Source organism: Maylandia zebra, linkage group LG16 (assembly GCF_041146795.1).
Source record: "Maylandia zebra isolate NMK-2024a linkage group LG16, Mzebra_GT3a, whole genome shotgun sequence".
Taxonomy (NCBI): Eukaryota; Metazoa; Chordata; class Actinopteri; order Cichliformes; family Cichlidae; genus Maylandia; species Maylandia zebra.
The window spans coordinates 5,295,044-5,311,755 of NC_135182.1; the positions used below are offsets into that span (position 1 = coordinate 5,295,044).

At 38.3% G+C, this 16,712-nt stretch overlaps 1 protein-coding gene across 17 annotated transcripts in view; it reads left to right on the forward strand.

Annotated features, from left to right (window-relative positions):
• Nucleotides 1-223: 223 nt before the first annotated feature.
• Nucleotides 224-16,712, forward strand: part of neb (nebulin) — a 62,504-nt gene continuing 46,015 nt past the window's right edge. For 16 of the 17 annotated variants that reach the window (XM_076875321.1, XM_076875324.1, XM_076875320.1 and 13 more), the window contains exons 1-35: nucleotides 224-320; nucleotides 1,071-1,171; nucleotides 1,475-1,567; nucleotides 4,297-4,341; nucleotides 5,028-5,135; nucleotides 5,278-5,385; nucleotides 5,503-5,607; nucleotides 5,703-5,807; nucleotides 5,960-6,064; nucleotides 8,643-8,747; nucleotides 9,398-9,502; nucleotides 9,594-9,701; nucleotides 10,153-10,269; nucleotides 10,607-10,708; nucleotides 10,793-10,900; nucleotides 10,991-11,095; nucleotides 11,213-11,311; nucleotides 11,825-11,929; nucleotides 12,036-12,143; nucleotides 12,238-12,351; nucleotides 12,448-12,645; nucleotides 12,792-12,899; nucleotides 13,012-13,110; nucleotides 13,242-13,346; nucleotides 13,518-13,625; nucleotides 13,717-14,028; nucleotides 14,145-14,351; nucleotides 14,451-14,555; nucleotides 14,652-14,759; nucleotides 14,846-15,157; nucleotides 15,285-15,491; nucleotides 15,572-15,676; nucleotides 15,800-15,907; nucleotides 15,999-16,310; nucleotides 16,433-16,639. In XM_076875321.1, the coding sequence (XP_076731436.1) occupies nucleotides 1,496-1,567; nucleotides 4,297-4,341; nucleotides 5,028-5,135; nucleotides 5,278-5,385; nucleotides 5,503-5,607; nucleotides 5,703-5,807; nucleotides 5,960-6,064; nucleotides 8,643-8,747; nucleotides 9,398-9,502; nucleotides 9,594-9,701; nucleotides 10,153-10,269; nucleotides 10,607-10,708; nucleotides 10,793-10,900; nucleotides 10,991-11,095; nucleotides 11,213-11,311; nucleotides 11,825-11,929; nucleotides 12,036-12,143; nucleotides 12,238-12,351; nucleotides 12,448-12,645; nucleotides 12,792-12,899; nucleotides 13,012-13,110; nucleotides 13,242-13,346; nucleotides 13,518-13,625; nucleotides 13,717-14,028; nucleotides 14,145-14,351; nucleotides 14,451-14,555; nucleotides 14,652-14,759; nucleotides 14,846-15,157; nucleotides 15,285-15,491; nucleotides 15,572-15,676; nucleotides 15,800-15,907; nucleotides 15,999-16,310; nucleotides 16,433-16,639 (4,425 nt within the window). In that variant the 5' untranslated portion in view covers nucleotides 224-320; nucleotides 1,071-1,171; nucleotides 1,475-1,495. The remainder of the gene's footprint in view (nucleotides 321-1,070; nucleotides 1,172-1,474; nucleotides 1,568-4,296; nucleotides 4,342-5,027; nucleotides 5,136-5,277; nucleotides 5,386-5,502; nucleotides 5,608-5,702; nucleotides 5,808-5,959; nucleotides 6,065-8,642; nucleotides 8,748-9,397; nucleotides 9,503-9,593; nucleotides 9,702-10,152; nucleotides 10,270-10,606; nucleotides 10,709-10,792; nucleotides 10,901-10,990; nucleotides 11,096-11,212; nucleotides 11,312-11,824; nucleotides 11,930-12,035; nucleotides 12,144-12,237; nucleotides 12,352-12,447; nucleotides 12,646-12,791; nucleotides 12,900-13,011; nucleotides 13,111-13,241; nucleotides 13,347-13,517; nucleotides 13,626-13,716; nucleotides 14,029-14,144; nucleotides 14,352-14,450; nucleotides 14,556-14,651; nucleotides 14,760-14,845; nucleotides 15,158-15,284; nucleotides 15,492-15,571; nucleotides 15,677-15,799; nucleotides 15,908-15,998; nucleotides 16,311-16,432; nucleotides 16,640-16,712) is intronic. The other variant, XM_076875322.1, reaches the window with a different exon arrangement.

The following is a 16,712-nucleotide window of genomic DNA, read 5'->3' on the forward strand; positions in this document are numbered from 1 at the left end:
GTCACAAAGCCATTTGCACTGGGTAGCACTGTCACAGTCTGGCTTTACTTTTGTGTTCCTGAGACCCCACTGCCAGTGCCCACTGCCTTCCTCATAACTGTACCGCTGATGCATTACCCTCAACAGGTGCTCTTTTCTGAAAGGATCAGATAGGTATATTTAGATTTTGAAACTCGAGAGCAGTTCTCTGTGATTGGCTGTGTCAGCCACATGATAACCTGGGTAGAAACCGCAGCTGTGTGCTGTCGCCCAGCGTTTCTCTGGAGGGAAGCTGGGGAGGCTTTGGTGGCTTGGGAGACCAATAAACTTTAACATAACCGGTAAGCAAAGGAAAGGATACAAAAAACAACAAATATCCATGTTGTCTGCACCCTGCATGGCTTTCCATCTGCTTGGAGATCCATATTTTCCATCCTTGGCTGCCATCTGGATCCAAGAATACCCTGCTGAGGAATAAGGAGTGTGAACAATCTTTTACACATTGAAGGAGTAACCAAACAATCCAGAACTACAAGACTCTCCAAGTCACTTGAGACAAGGCCATCTTTTGGATGTATCTGAAATTTCAGCAGGAGTCGGAATCTTTTTGTTTTCTTTCCATAGTCTCTGAAGCTTTCTGGCTTTTTCATCCTTCTACCTCTATGATTCTGGCGATTTCTTTAGTTCTTTTGCAGAGAAAATATAGATATATTAATACAAAGGGAGAGCATCCATGTACTAAAAAAGGTAGTTAGTATGCAATCCTATATTTAACCTGCAGCCTCAGAAGGTATTGCATCTCCATTTGCTAAACAGAGTCAGCCAATCAGGCTGTGGCATTAGCTTACATGTCAAATAGCTGGAGCGCTGTTGGACAGCTGTCGCCAACCTTCAGCCAGGAGGCACAGTCCTTTGAACTGTGTTGTAGCACATAAGGGAGGAAGGGTGGCAGTCACATATTCAAAAATCAGATGCCTATTAAAATTAGTCAGTGTCTCACCTATTACAGTAAACTCTGCAGATCTCCCTGTTTAATTATTCATTGAATAAGTTGTAAAGTGTTTTACACATTGTGTTATTGTTTTGTTTAGGAATTGGGCAAATCACAGAGTTGGACTGTCAGTTTGAGGCCCTGTTGGATGGAAAGTGAAGCTTCCTTACTGTCAGAGATTACTGCGAGACACCTTTGCTGGTATGGCAAGGACATTGTTTAAACGCCAATATGCTGCTGTTATAGTTTATATATATGTTTACATAAATATTACATATACAAAAAGAGGAGGGTTGAAATATCCCTGGTGTAGCCGTCCTATCTTCTCTAAGTCCCATTATATCCCATTTAAAATTTTTGATTTTATTTTGAAAGAACACGTAGAACATTTATGTTTCACTACACTGTGGTGTTTTTTTTAAAATTTATATATATATATGTATATATATATATTACTCCCTCAGAGTAACGCATACCTGAAAATGTGATCTGTGTTTTGTGTAGAATCTCTCAAATCGTCTCAAAATGACAGAAATTGTAGAGGAATATGAAGAATATGAAGAATATGAGGAGGAGGAGGAGGAGGTTGTGGAAAGGGTAAGTGGATCCCTTTTTAATTGCACATGTAACTAAATCCTAAAGTACTCTTGTTGCATTTTTTATATTTTGGCTTTTGATCTGGATAATAGAACTTCAGCTGTGATATCATTTAATACATTTAAGTGTGGGATCTCCAAGTCCAGTGGAAGGCCCTATGAATAGTTTGGTTAGTGACGATACCTCTTACAGTCAGCAGTTCATGGAGGGAGACATACATGACTGCTGGTATATCCTGTTTCAGATGGACTCCTTCTGATGGCCTGGATTGCCCTTAACAGTCAATTATGGAAAAATAGTTCTATTAATTATATAATGTTGCATTTTATTTGTGTCCTTTTGGCATTGCAAATACCTTTACTTGAGCCTTTGACATATGCCAGACAGCAACACATGTAAAGCAGATGTAATCGTACAAGTCTGACATGTAAAGTGACTTTTTTCCATAGATCCCAGCATTTGATTTCACTACACTGCTTGAGGAGGAATATATATTGCAATGATCTATTTGCACCTAAATCCCCATAGCGTCCCTCCTGTGTATGATAGACACGCAAAGATTGGATTACATGCAGTTTGGGGGTGTGCCAGTTTCTGGAAGTTACTATTTTCCCATGTGAAATATTTCTCCAGATTGAGTGCTCACATCCCCCATGATTTCATCACAGTTTTGCTGCTTTTAGAGTCCCTTTTGTCCCTTTACATTCTCTGTGACAGTGTCTGATGGAAGAGTGAAAGCAGAAGGCTAACATTTAATCCCATATTTCCTGGTGAACTAGGATTAAAGTTAGCCTGGTATTTGTTCAAACTTAATATTGCTGATATCTTATAGGGGAGTCTGAATGACTGCTCTTGGTTGTCAGAATATCCAAACCAAGCAAACATTTTTTTAAAAATCATTTAACTCCCATATAACATATCAACTGTTTCAAACAGATTTACTACCTTTTGTGAAGAGATGTAAATCGTTTGGGAGGTAGGAAAGATAATTACGCTCAAAATCAATACACTCTGATTTCACTAGAACTTTCATCTGTACTGCGGAGAAAAGATGCATTGTTTTCAATAAAATGTAAGATGGCTTCGTATTTAATTTACAGAATGGGGAGAAACATAGTGCTGTCCAGGTCAGACATAAAACATATGATTAGTTTAATACATAATACATAAACATTGAAAAACTCATTATTTAAGTTATTTCTTTTCAAATTTCTTACTTGTTTCTATATCATAATAATAATAAACGCTAAAAAGGAAAAAAAAAATGACTTCAATTCTCAGGTCATTAAGGAGCAAAGTGTACAGTTCTCTATCTGGCATTCAGGCAAATTTAGAAATGGACTTCTGGAGCACGTTGGCAGAGAGTGGAGGAAGGAGGAAAGGGAGGGGAGAAAATTAGACGGGCCACTGTGCTGTAAATCAGCCCCTGATAGGCTGGAACAGGTTAATATCACAGTGCTAGAAATTCGCTTATGGGAGGTGGATGCGTGGAAGAATGTGGCCTGCAGACAAGGAGTGTTTTTGCATTGAACTGTAGGGATGCTTAGTTACAGTGGTTCATCTACACCTATGGTTCTCTCCTGTCTGAGAGATTCATATACTGAAGCCGCTTACGAATGTTGATAAAAACGATTGAGATGTTCTTTCTCAGCTCTGGCTTTTCTTTCATTTAACCTAAATTTTAAGGTCTCTTGTCTCTTAATGTTCAACCTTATGTTATGTAAACGCTCTTCATCCTAAGAAGAAGGAAGTTAGAAATTAGAAGTGCTATTCCTGGATGGGGATGTATGTGAGAGGCTGTCAGTGACTAAGTCATCACTAGAAATTACATTTAAAAATTCACATTTGCATTTTTACAAAAAGTTAAAAGAAAACCCTCTAAATTCTAAATTAACTGAGGTGAGTGGGACTTTTCTTTTATTTAGTGTATTTATATGTAAGCCTCAGAAACTAAATACAGCACCCCCGCATTATATTAAGTTGAAGGTAGAACGCTCTTTGGTGAGATATTTCAAAATCCGAGCTAACAGAATAAAAACATCCTGTATAAATTGATTTTGTTAGAGCTAAATTGTGGGGCTTTTTTCTTGTTTTTTTCTTGTTTTGTTGTTTGGCTGAATCAGTGCTTTAAACCCATAAGACCTATGTGTGAACAGCCGTGGAGATTACAAAGCTGTCCAAACAGCTTGTGTACTGTTGTATCCTGTAGCAACTGATAACAAAAGCATTTGTATATGAAATAACAAATAAGAATAGAACAGTTGTCATGTGAGTATGCAGTGTTTTTAGACTTGGTCAGACGATCAAAGATTCAGGCTGTTCGGGCTCACATAGAATATTAATGCTTCTTTATCCTCTGTTTAAAATAAGCTTAATTAGACAGCAGCCATACTATTTTCACCTTTGGAAATTTTGCCCCTCCTTTAGGTGACTCTATTTGAGTGGACCGGTGATAAGTAGGTTACACCAAAAATCCCCGATGACAACCTTCTCTGTTTCTACTTATTAGCCTGCCTGGGGGCATTTGCTAGAACAGCTGCTAACACGATACAGTGTAGAGTGATTTCTTACTCGTAGTGCTGAAAGTGGCAGTGGCAGTAATTGGTGAATGCCAGAGCTGTGGAAAAATCACCCTCAATCCAAACAAATATTTTGCTGTTTCTCCCATAATCTGTCCTGGAAATTTTGAAAAACCAGAGTGTTTCCTATATTTGTAATATGTTGAGCAGATTTCAACGACGACTGTCACTGAGCACAAGACTCAGTTCTTACAGGTAAAACACCTCCTCCCAGGCACAACGGTTCAAGCAGGGCAGGAGACCCTTGTCTCCCATGGCTTATGGTGCATCCCCCTTCTTTCCTGCATGTGTATATAGAGTATAGATAATGTGCTGTCTTGTTTGGCTTTGGCAGGTTTTTAGAGCTAAATAATAAGTTAAATATGTTAAGATTCAGCATTTTTACTAAGACAACACATGGCTTTTGTAATTTGGTTTCCTGCAGCTTTGCTGGCCAACAAATATAATATGGTAGTGTAACCTTTGTGGATATGTGCTGCTCAATGTTGTGTTGCATGCAAGTCATTTAAAATGTAGGTGTAAGTGCTTGCCTTGGGTTTGTCTTTCATTCATTTACATTTCAGCAGGCGTAACCTTAGTATACAAAATCTCCATTGTCCAAATAGAATAAATCATTGATGATTAAATAATTTCACTAACTCGAGGTGAGTAATTAGAGCAGTGGGAATCCTGCTTCATATTGAAAATATCAGATCATTGTCCAGTCGACACATTTGCATTGAAGTGTAATTAAATATCTAGAAGTTTGCTTTTTGAAAGTATCACCAGTCCTTTTGCTTTCCCTGTCGTTTTCCTTCCTGGCAATTCCCCCTACCGTAATCAATAAAACGAGATCCATGTGTTAGTTTGGTCTTTAATTGTATTCTTCTGTCCTCTCCCAGTCTGGCTTGCCCACCAGGAAAGTAAGGAAGAAGGTCAAGGTGGATACTTCCAAGTTCATGACTCCATACCTGGCCCATAGCCAGAAGATGCTGGAGCAGTTCAGCCACGTAAGAAACAAGTTTGAGTTTTTATTTGCATGTATATATACACATTTATTTGACTTTTTACTTGCTTTTACTTGTTGGTTGTTTTCCTGCTTTGTATGACATTAATTACTTACTTAAATTTTATGACCGTTGTCCCTGACAGAATAAGTATCGCCAGGCTTATGAAATGTCCAAAGGGACACCTCCTGCCATCGTTACTGATACGCCTGAAATGATTCGTATCAGGAAGGCCCAGGAGCAGCTTAGCGAGGTACTCTTTAAGATATGATGAATACACTATAAAACATAAAAATATGCCTCTGGTCTCAAATATGATTGGATCTTGCTTTACTGAGGAATAATTTGAAATAACACGCATTATCTTCAGGTTAAATACCGTATGGAGGGAAACAAAGCTCGGACAACCAGCTTGTACGACGGTGAAGCAAGAGAGATTGCCCACGTCAAGCATGTATCTGAGCTGATCAGCAAGGTAAGTTACCCAAATCTCCCAACATACAAAGAGAATGAATAAATATGACGTTAATGCTGATTGTATAACACAAATGCTGTTGTTATCTCTTATAGGTTCTGTACAGACAGAAGTGGGATGAGACCAAGGACAGGTACCTGCTGCCTCCTGATGCTCCTGAGCTGGTTCAGGCTGTGAAGAATGCTGCTAACTACAGCAAAGTAAGTCCAGTGTAGCATTCAAGGGCTGACTTTTAAGTCCAAAGTTTTAAAAAAAATTCCAAATTACATAATTGCATAATTTAACAATTCTATAATATCTGTTAAAATGTTTTATATTCACGTAGTAAGTGATAACGTTACACCTTGTTCAGAAACTTTATACCGAGGCCTGGGATGAAGATAAGACCATGTACTACCCCTACAGTGACAGTCCTGAGCTCCGTAGGGTGGCCAAGGCTCAAGAGGTCCTTAGTGATGTAAGTAAAATTTATTATCTATATCTGTCGTGTTATTCAGACTTTCAATGTGTGTTTGTGGTTATTATATCTGCAAAAAACAAAAACAAAAAAAACACTGTATTGAGCCAGCCTCTGCTTTAATGTGTCTGTTTTGATATGTCTTATAATATGATATATACTATATTATAAGTTGTTAATTCTTCAAATCTATACATTTTAACTATCTCTGCATCATTAAATTGCTTTTTGAAAGAACAAAAACATTTTATACAGACAAATAAAATTACGCAAATTATAACATAGAATTACACCACCTAGAGCTTTCTATTTTAGACAGTTACTAGTGTTATTTCTTGTAGTGTTACAAGACAATTGACAATTACCACACTGTTAATTACAAAACACGTATGGTGTGTGTAAAGATGTTGAAATGTTCCTCTCAGTGTCCACTTGTTTGTGCTGACTCGGATGTGTCATACATCACAGTTTAACTTACATTTAGGACAATTTACAATTAGAGCCCAACTGATATGAGATATACAGAAGAGGACTAGGGTCACTGGGGGAAAAAAGTGGGCATATCATTTTTTTTTTTTTTTCCAGAATTCTGAGGAAAATGTCAGAATTCTGAGATTAACCTCAGAATTCTGACTTTTTTTCTCAGAATTCTGACTTTTTTTCTCAGAATTCTGAATATTTTCTTGGAATTCTAACTTTTTTCTCAGAATTTTTTTTTCTTAGAATTCTGACTTTTTTCTTAGAATTCTGACTTTTTTCTTAGAATTCTGACTTTTTTCTTAGAATTCTGAGATTAGTCAGAATTCTGATTTTTTTTCGCAGAATTCTGACTTTTTTCTCGGAATTCTGAGATTAAAGTCAGAATTCTGAGATTAGTCAGAATTCTGACTTTTTTCACAGAATTATTTTTTCTTAGAATTCTGACTTTTTTTCTCAGAATCTTGACTTTTTTTCTCAGAATTCTGACTTTTTTTCTTAGAATTCTGACTTTTTTCACAGAATCATTTTTTCTTAGAATTCTGACTTTTTTCTTAGAATTCTGAGATTAGTCAGAATTCTGTTTTTTTCCCCTCAGAATTCTGACTTTTTTCTCAGAATTTTGACTTTTTTTCTCAGAATTCTGACTTTTTTTCTTAGAATTCTGACTTTTTTCACAGAATTCTGAGATTAAAGTCAGCATTCTCACTTTTCTTCTTAGAATTCTGACTTTTTTCACAGAATTCTGACTTTTCTCTTAGAATTCTGACTTTAATCTCAGAATTCTGAGTTTTTTCTCAGAATTCCAACTTTAATCTCAGAATTCTAGAAAAGAAGAAAAAAAGACATGCCCGCTCCCCCCCCCTCTCTTAGAATTCTGACTTTAATCTCAGAATTCTGACTTTTTTCTTAGAATTCTGAGATTAGTCAGAATTCTGTTTTTCCCCCTCAGAATTCTGACTTTTTTTCTCAGAATCTTGACTTTTTTTCTCAGAATTCTGACTTTTTTTCTTAGAATTCTGACTTTTTTCACAGAATCATTTTTTCTTAGAATTCTGACTTTTTTCTTAGAATTCTGAGATTAGTCAGAATTCTGTTTTTTTCCCCTCAGAATTCTGACTTTTTTCTCAGAATTTTGACTTTTTTTCTCAAAATTCTGACTTTTTTTCTTAGAATTCTGACTTTTTTCACAGAATTTTGACTTTTTTTCTCAGAATTCTGACTTTTTTTCTCAGAATTCTGACTTTTTTTCTTAGAATTCTGACTTTTTTCACAGAATTCTGAGATTAAAGTCAGCATTCTCACTTTTCTTCTTAGAATTCTGACTTTTTTCACAGAATTCTGACTTTAATCTCAGAATTCTAGAAAAGAAGAAAAAAAGACATGCCCGCTCCCCCCCCCCCCCCCCCCCCCCCGGTTGCCCTAATCCTCTTCCGTACTAATCCTCTTCCGTACAGATAGGATCACAAAGTATCGATCTGATACTTTTTGACCTTATCCTCTATCAGTGACGATGATACTTGGTGATGACCAAGATTTAAGAATCGGCCAGTATTTTTTTCTTTCAGACACAGGAAAAATTTTTCTCCAACATTCGTTGTGTGTTGTTACATATGAGTTGTTATTAAGATAATATGTGACTGCAGTTTAAAGATAATAATATTTTAGTGCCATGACAAGTCGCGTAACAAAACCTTACGCTCTGCTCAGATCAGCTGGTTGGTGTGATTGTGCTGTTCCAAACACGTTGCTAACAAGGAAGTTGCAGAGCGCCCTCTGGTGATAAGATAGAAAAGACTCAAAACTCGTAATATCGTTGGAGGGTGTTTCCTCCATCTCTTAATGTTTTAATTTGATTATATCGGTAAATACCTAATATTGAAAATTATATATCGTGCATGGTGCTATATCAGGTCAAGCTCTTATTACAGCTGTTATCTGTACGTCTCCTTCCTCTTGGGTTCTGTGTTGTTAAACTTTTTTCCCGATGCATGGAAATTACCAGTCTATTTAGGTAGAGGCAAACTGTGCATGAAAGTCAGGTATTGATGTTGACGAATTGAGCGTCTTAGTAAATGTTAACTCCTGTTGTGATTGACAGGTTCACTATAAGAAGGGCCACCATGAGCGCAAGGCTAAGTATACTTCCTTGCCTGATCCTCCTGAATTGGAGCTGGCCAAGAGAGTGTCCCAACAGCGCAGTGATGTAAGTAACAATTTTAAATCAAACAAAAACCAATATCACTGAGGTAGATATACTGATGAATTTTTCTTGTCATTAAGCTATAAATATACATAGATCAGATATTTAAGTCCACAAACTCTTACTGAAAGCAATGTTCAGTGCTTTCAGTTAATAAGAGTAGAGGAGTATGCACTACAGACAGTGAGCAGTGATTGGGGCAGTGCAGTTTTAGTTTAGATCAAAATCCAAAATACCATAAATTCAATATGAGACCAGTACACAATTATTTAATCCATTGTATAGTCTATCCATCTATCTGTATAGTGCATCTGTTTTCGCTAGACTCATCAACTTTTCTAGGATTAACAGTGTTCATCCCCTAACTAGACATGGGAGTAATAAATATCTTTGCTTATTTTAGAGTCAGAAAACTGGGCCTTGCACAGTGTAAGCACTGAAGCAGGAGCCCCAGACACCAACCAACCCTGAGAAAGGGATCAGTCCACCTGCTCTCTGATATTAGTAGCAACACTAAGCTGGGTGGGAGAGGCTAACAATGACAGGAATTCCAATCATTCCTAATATGTTTATATAAACATATGAGATTTATTCATTTGTCCTTTAATAAAAAAAAAAACCTTCTTATGTTAATTGCCATCTTTTCCTCACAGCTTAAGTACAAGGAAGATTACAATAAAAATGTGAAGGGTCAGTGGTGTGAGACTCCTTACTTCGACGTGGCGACTGCCAGGGTGGCAATGGAGAACCTCAGCGACGTAAGAATTCACTATTTAAAGGAAAGGATTTCAGATTTCTGCTTTTCTTTGTCCTTTTTCTGTACATAACTGTTGTGTGTTTTCCTTTCAGAGAAGATACACGCAACATTATGAGGATACAAAAGACCAAATTTATTTCATGCAAACAGAAACACCCACTTATGATGCAAACAAGAAGGCTCGTATTGCTGCTAGTGAGGTAAGCGCGAAAACACGCACAAACACAAAGGTAACACAGTATTTTTATAGGCCCGATCTCATGCGGAAGACACGACAGAGAGTTGACCCATGTCTCAGAGCAGTGTGTGAGTCAAGAGACTCAGTCCACTCTGACGCAGGGATACACTGTATTGTGCCCACACTGCATGACTGAGAGATCCACATTTGGTTTACTGTCACCATGCACATTACTTTACTAGCACGCAGGAATAAAATGCGAGTCTGTGTGACAAAGCTTTTCAGTTGCTCTGCACCTCATAGCCACCCACACGTTCACACACAGGGGATACATGCATCGTTTTCAAGAAATGCGAAAGACACACTTCTTAGCTGGCCAACCAACTGTGCCATCATTTTGAACCATGTGAACACACCTCATTATCACACTTTCCTCTCTTTTTTTACTCACAGTGATCTGTTTCTGTCTTTAGGTCCAATACAAGAAGGAGTATGAGAAGAAAAAAGCACAGTCTGACTACAACACGCTCCCCGCCACAGAGAATCCTCTATTGAGGCAGCTCAGATATGCTGGCACTATCCTCAGTGATGTAGGTGTTTAAAAAGCCCTGTGCAGAAAGTTTATTTTTCTTCTGTGACAAAAGATAGGCCTTTTGCCTTTTCAGGAAAACTAAATTATAAAATCTTAGGCGGTTGTTTAATTATTGCTTAAATTACCGGGCCAATTGCCCTGTTATTGTTGGGATAGAGTCCAGCCCCTCCCCACGACCCTGAATTGGATAAGTGGAAGTGAAATACATAGTGTTTGCTTGTTGTTTGCAATTACTCTCCTGTAGTTTTTCCTGTACCACAAGTATGTATGTAGCTGCTCATATATTTTTTTTATCGTTGTTTGACTTTGTTTTGTTTTTGCCATTTCCTTTCCAGAAAGTATATAAGGCTAGCTATGAGAAATCCAGGGGTTTCAGCATCAACTACTGTGACACGCCCAAGTTTCAGATGGACTCAGTACTTAAGCAGTTCTCTGATGTAAGAGAGCTCGTTGAGTTAAAATTTCTTTGAATATGAACCACTTATGTTTCTCTTTTAACACACGTTTTGATTTTCTTTTAGGCACATTACAAAAATAAGTATGAAAATGAGGTGAAGGGCCACTACATTGGAAGCTATGAGGACCTTTATATGCTTCACTGCCAGAAAGTCGAGGAAATGAAAAATGAGGTTTGTGCATTAAAAAATTTGAGCATGTATTAATATATTCCTCATCAAGCCTTTCCTCATAACACAATATTTACTTTTTGTATTTCACAGCAACTATATAAATCTGATTATGAAGACATTAAAACTAGATGCTTCTTTCCTCAAACAATTACGCCTGAATACGAAGCTGGGAAGAAACTTCATCAATGCAACGATGTGAGTAGTCGCTGATTATAAAACTGTTCTTTGCAATAAAATGGATCCAGGTTCTTTTTGGATTTCTTATATGTATATGGACAATTATTATTTTTGTTTTGATCCTTTGGTTTTCAGAAAGTTTACCGGCAACATCCAGACACAGTGAAATTTACACAAGTGGTGGATTCACCAGTTCAAGTTCAAGCCGCCATCAACGCCAAACAGCTAAGTGACGTATGTACCTTTTTTGGACCACTTCCTCTTGGTGCTAATGTAGGAAAGTCTAGAATTTAAACTGGTACAGTAAAGCTAACAAACACGCACTGAACATTTAGGTGATACCTGCATATAATAGTAACATTAATGTGACTATTTTGTTTTCTCGGTGTCCATTTATGGCCTGGAATTCTTGCAATCACCAGCTTGTGTCAATCCAATTCTCCTAGATATGCAGATCACCTTTAAATTTGCTCAATCATCTATGAAGCCCAGCTGTCTTTCTATGGGCGCCATGGAAACTGGAGAGCCATTTCTCTGTAGTATAAATAGAAACAAGCATTCAGTTGGCCCAGAATAAACCCTGTGATCAGACAGGGGTTGGGGAGGTGGAGAAAGCAACTGTCACCATCTCTGAGCCCTGATAGCACACTACTGCCCTCCAGTGACAGAAAGTCAAATAACAGCTTATCAGAAAATATACCCTGAGCAGTACTGACACAATAATATTACCATTTTGTTCTTCTGCAGTTAAACTACAAGGCAAAGTACGAGGAAATAAAAATGAAGAACAGTCTACCCCCAGACTACCCCTTCTTCATTCAGTCCAGAGTTAACGCTTTTAACCTCAGTGATGTAAGTAACTGCGATATTTGCATATCTCTAAAATTTAACTCGTATCAGCTTTGATTTCTCATACTGTCGATTTCAATTTCCTGAATGGCACACTTTCTTCTTGCAGAACTGCTATAAGTATGATTGGGAGAAAACCAAAGCGAAAAAGTTTGAGATCAAAGGGGATACCATCTCAATCCTTGCTGCCCGTGCTCACACAAACGCCATCAGTGATGTAAGTATCCTACTTCAACAACTGCTTCAACAGATAAATTACCTGCAGTACCTGTTATGTATTCTAATCCATGATAAATTCTGTTCATTACTAGGTTAAATATAAAAAGGAGTATGAGAAGAACAAGGGAAAGATGGTTGGAGCCCTCAGTATTAACGACGATCCGAAGATGCTGCACTCTGTCCATGTGGCCAAAATCCAGAGTGATGTAAGTTATTAGTTGATGTCATATTTTTAATAAATATTAATTTATGGGGGTTAAAAAGAAGGGCAACTGAGTAATCTCTTGTTTATATCTTCACAGCGTGAATACAAAAAAGACTATGAAAAAGTAAAGACCAAGTATCATACACCACTGGATATGTTGTCAGTCACCTTGGCTAAGAAATCCCAGGCAATTTCCAGCATGGCTGGTTACAGGAGCATCAGCACCAACTATTTCCTTCCACCTGACAGCGTCCTGCTGGATCTGGCCAAGAAAGCCAACGTTATCCAGAGTGATGTAAGTCCAAACAGACTTTAGAGACTCCAACTGCTCTGCTGTTCTGCTTTTTTCATCATAATATGAAAACATGTCCTGATGTGCTATTGTGGGCTTAAATATTCATCAACATTTGTTTTGGTTTTGTGTGTTTCTCTGCACCAAAGAATGAGTATAAGGCTGACTACAACAGCTACACCAAAGGTACTCCATGGGTCCCATATGGCTCATTGGAAGTGGAAAAGGCTAAGAAAGCTGCAGAGATCCTCAATGAGGTATGTGTGCAACATGGCTTCTTTACATCTGCTCTCATGGTAATAACAAAATGCATATTTCAGAGCTGATAGGTCATTAAAATAATAATATTTATTTACTCTTTTCCTTCAGAAAAAATACAGAACACACCCAGACAAGATCCCATTCACATCTATCGACGACCACCCCATCATGATGCAGGCCAAAGTCAACCAGCTTCAGAGGAGCGATGTGAGTCAAGTGTCACTGTTCATACTGGAGAACGAATTCCTTCTGCATTTTTCCAAGATCCCTTTTAGGAAGATTCTTGTTTGCTCTTACTTTCTTTTAATTTCTGCTCTGTTACATTTATTCTTTTATAGCTGTTCTACAAGCGAGGTCTAGAGGAGATCCATCAGAAGTACTCTCTGCCCCCGGATGTCCCAGAGTTCCTTCAGGCCAAGTGCAATGCCTACAACATCAGCAAGGTGACGAATGCACATAAAAAAAGCAAAATAAATAAAATATTTTTTCAACTCACTTTTAAAACTTATATAACTGTATATCGCCACAGTATGTGTGTGCATCTGTTCATGTTTGCGTAAAGCTATAATGGATACATGCCTTAAACATTGTTTATATGTTTTATGTGATTTCAGAATTACTACAAGTTTGCTTGGCAGGAGCTGATTGCTAAGGGTTATGACCTGAAGCCTGATGCCATCCCTATTGTTGCTGCCAAAGCTGCCAGACATGCTGCCAGTGATGTAAGTTTTCTGAAAGACCAAATTTGCTGCACTTTTTAAATAATTGTTACATATAAAAAACTAGAGAAGCTCCATGTGCTTTAACTCCTAGGTCCAGTACAAAAAGGCTTATGAGAAGGCGAGAGGCCACCATGTCGGCTTCCGCAGCCTCCAGGACGATCCTCTGCTGGTTCACTACATGGAGGTGGCCAGAATGCAGAGTGACAAGAACTACAAGAAGGACTACCACAAGGCCAAGCTGAAGTATCACACCCCAGTGGACATGCTCAGTGTGGTTCAGGCTAAACATGCTTCAGCAGTGCAGACCTACATTGGCTACAAGCAGCACCACCATAAATACTTTCTTCTCCCTGATGCTATGGGTCTGCAACTTGCTCGCACCATGAACTACAATTCCAGCGATGTATGTTATTAACAATGCTTGTGACTTAATGGCAATATAAACCGTATGGACTCTCTAAAAATGGTATTTGGTCTGACAATAGTTTCTTGTTTTCTGGGTTTTTTTCTATTTCTCAGCACAACTACAAGATGGATTATGAGACCTCGGTCAAGGGTATTGGCTGGGTTCCAATTGGTTCTCTGGAGGTTGAAAAAGCCAAAACGGCAGCAGCAGCTCTGAATGAGAAAAAGTACAGACAGCACCCTCAAACCATCAAGTTCACCAGTGCTACTGACTCCATGAGCATGGAGCTGGCTAAGACCAATGCTAAGATCATGAATGTGGTGAGAAGGACAAAACAAAATAATGACTTATGCTACATATCTAAAATTTAGTCCTTTTCAGAGAAGAAATAAATTCTTGCCTTCACTGTAATTACACAGAAAGAGTACAAAGCCAGCGGAGAGAAGTTCATGCACACTTACAATCTCCCTCCTGATGCCCCCCAATTTCTGCAAGCCAGATACAATGCTGCCAACATCAGCCAGGTTAGCTGCAGATTGATTTAAGCACATATGAAACATACAAAGAAATTTAATTGTGAATGTTTTTGTAACAATATCACTGATTATCTTTTTGTTTAGAATTATTACACTTATTCTCACCGCCAAGATCTGCTCAAAGGACATCACATGAAAGAGGATTCCATTCCCATCGTAGCAGCCAAAACTTCAAGAAACATTGCCAGCAATGTAAGCTGGAATTATGCTTTTCATAATAATTTTTAAATGTTAATGCATTTAATAATATTACTTATATTGCATTTTATTTAATACAGTACAAGTATAAGCTGGCCTATGAGAAAGAAAAGGGCCACCACGTTGGCTTCCGCAGCCTCCAGGATGATCCTCTGCTGGTTCACTATATGCAAGTGGCAAAGATGCAGAGTGACAAGAACTACAAGAAGGACTACCACAAGGCCAAGCTGAAGTATCACACCCCAGTGGATATGCTCAGTGTGGCTCATGCCAAGCAGGCTTCTGCTGTTCAGACAATGGCTGGATACAAGAAGATCCCCCACAGCTTCTTGCTTCTTCCTGACAACATGCACCTGCGGCTGTGTCGCAACATGATGGAGATTCAGAGTGACGTGTGTATTCTTTTCATCTTATCTTTATATATTGGTCTCATCCTGGAACAACATATATAGCATTACATATATGTATATATTTGATTATGACCTTTGATTAATTTAGATTTTCTCTAAATACCCACAGAATGTCTACAAGTCAGATTACAACAGCTACTCTAAAGGTATAGGATGGGTCCCTATTGGTTCTCTGGATGTTGAAAAAGCCAAAACCGCTAAAGCTGCACTGGATGAAAGAAATTACCGCCAGCACCCCAGTAATTTCAAATATACAAGCAAGACCGATGCCATGAACATGACTCTGGCTATGGCCAACACTAAACAGATGGACATCGTAAGAATCCCTTTTCTTAACAGAAGATACTTATGTAGAGATTCTTTAAACATTCACTGTTGTTTCTTTTCTCTGACTAGACTACATACAAAGCTTCTGGAGAGAAGTTCATGCACACCTACCATCTGCCATCTGACTGCCCCGAGTTTCTCCAGGCTAAGTTTAATGCCCAGACTATTAGCGAGGTTAGAGCACAAATTATTTAACTGAATATGCAAGTTGAAGCAATAGCAATTTCCTGAGGTTCAAGGTGTATATGAGCATAGTTGTGCAAAAAGTTGTTGTAACACTTTGCTGTTTATTTGCAGAGTCATTACAGGCACAAGTGGGTGGAAGACATTGCCAAGGGATATGACATGAAGCCTGATGCTATTCCCATCCTGCATGCCAAGCACGGCAGGCATATTGCCAGCAATGTATGTAATAAATGCATGTAATAAATTTAACTAAATTTAACTGTAAAAAAGAAAGAATCAACACATCACTTTTTCTTTTTTTTTTCTTTAGGTCCAGTACAAAAAGGCTTATGAGAAGGCGAGAGGCCACCATGTTGGCTTCCGCAGCCTCCAGGACGATCCTCTGCTGGTTCACTACATGGAGGTGGCCAGAATGCAGAGTGACAAGAACTACAAGAAGGACTACCACAAGGCCAAGCTGAAGTATCATACCCCAGTGGACATGCTCAGTGTGGCTCATGCCAAGCAGGCTTCTGCTGTTCAGACAATGGCTGGATACAAGAAGATCCCTCACAGCTACTTGCTTCTCCCTGACAACATGCACCTGCGGCTGTGTCGAACCATGAACCTCCAGTCAAGTGATGTAAGTAGCAAAGATAGTCATATGTATGCCATTTTAAAAAAATAATAAAAACCAGATTTGAACTACAAAAGATCATTTATCTTTACTTTGGAACTAATTTGCGTCATGACTTTTTTTTCCAGAATGATTACAAATCTGACTGGAATAACTTTGTCAAAGGCATTGGATGGGTCCCTATTGGCTCGCTTGCTGTTGAAACTGCCAAGGTTGGCGGTCAGATTCAGAGTGAAAATAAGTACCGCACTCATCCATCAAATTTCAAGTTTAGCAAACTGATGGACTCCATGGACTTGGCTTTGGCTAGTGCCAACAACCAGATCATGAACAAGGTGCAGTATTTTCAGATGTGTTGTATAGGGTCTCAAAATAGAGATAGTCTTGTTTGTGATAAAAATTGTGATT